Consider the following 1,181-nt stretch of genomic DNA (forward strand, 5'->3'; position numbering starts at 1 on the left):
ACTGAGCTAACCGGGCACCCAAAGTCAGAAATGTTCTTATCCTCTATAAAGGGGCTTTGATATAATTTTATTAAAATTAATTTCATTGCAGTTTAATGGCTGTTTACAACATTGTTAACAACAGTGTATGTAATTTTTGTCTACTAGTTTTAAGGCCTGTGAAGCCGCCGCGCCAATCGCCCCACCACAACCGCCACCAGCGCCCCCACCAGCCAATCCTTCCCCGCCTGGAGCGGGAGGAGAACCACAGAAACCTCTTGCCTCAGCCCTCACCCGGAAGTACGTTCACCATTTTACATTTTTTACATTAACTTAATGTTTCTCGTGTCAATTTTGAATCTGTGATAAAAATCTGAGATGTGGGCAGTGGTTCAGTGACATGCATGTACTATAAGAACTGGATACTGGACTCAAATATAAAAAATTGCTTGCCAAACTGAAGTTTCCAAGTTTAGCAATACCAGCTAATGCCAGTAACCAGCTCTCTTAATATATTCATGTTCAGATGTGTAGCTATTTGATATCAACCCTTCCATCTAACTCCCAAGCAAGCATGCATATTTCCCAGCATATGAAGGTTGTAAGCTCCTCATATCATGACGATATTTGTGAGCTTGTTTCTGCTTGATTTATTGTGCAGAGAATTGTGGGAAATGTCAGCGGGTTAAAGGTCGAAGGGAACGCCAGAGACAATATTGCCAGAAGGACTTTGGTGAGTCTGAACCTTGTAGCTTTGTTTTTTTCTAAATAGCTTGTGACAGAACGCTAACTTGAACATAAATTGAAATATCTTATTGAGCTGTCTCTGCTTCCCGTTAGTTTTCCGGGGCAGAGTCCTTGGGAAGCTGTACAGAGGCGAGGAGACGCGTTATGACATCCAGATCATCCACACTTACCGGAACGGCTACCGCCTGGAGCACCGGGAGTTCTTATGGGCCCCTAATTTGTGTGACTGCCCCCACCTGGAGGAAGGGAAACAGTACATACTGATGGTGCGCCGTCACATTAACTATGAGCACACTCTAAACCGCATCCTGCTGGAGGAGGACAGCTACGTGGTGCCGTACAGACCCAGAGAGGACGAACTGCTCCGACCGCTCGAAAGACTCTGCAGCAACAGAGGACCCAAACAGCCAGCAGGACTGAGGGGATGAGTGCAGAGATTCTGTGTGTGTGTGTGT

At 45.6% G+C, this 1,181-nt stretch overlaps 1 protein-coding gene across 1 annotated transcript in view; it reads left to right on the top strand.

Moving 5' to 3' along the window:
• adamtsl5 (ADAMTS like 5) overlaps positions 1 to 1,175 on the top strand; it is a 28,483-nt gene extending 27,308 nt beyond the window's left edge. Inside the window, exons 11-13 of the mRNA XM_035682476.1 lie at positions 148 to 279; positions 641 to 712; positions 820 to 1,175. Of these exons, the coding sequence (XP_035538369.1) occupies positions 148 to 279; positions 641 to 712; positions 820 to 1,154 (539 nt within the window). The 3' untranslated portion in view covers positions 1,155 to 1,175. The remainder of the gene's footprint in view (positions 1 to 147; positions 280 to 640; positions 713 to 819) is intronic.
• Positions 1,176 to 1,181: the final 6 nt, after the last annotated feature.

This window comes from Morone saxatilis, unplaced genomic scaffold (assembly GCF_004916995.1).
Source record: "Morone saxatilis isolate NCDOM2014 unplaced genomic scaffold, NCSU_SB_2.0 Contig11, whole genome shotgun sequence".
Classification (NCBI taxonomy): Eukaryota; Metazoa; Chordata; class Actinopteri; family Moronidae; genus Morone; species Morone saxatilis.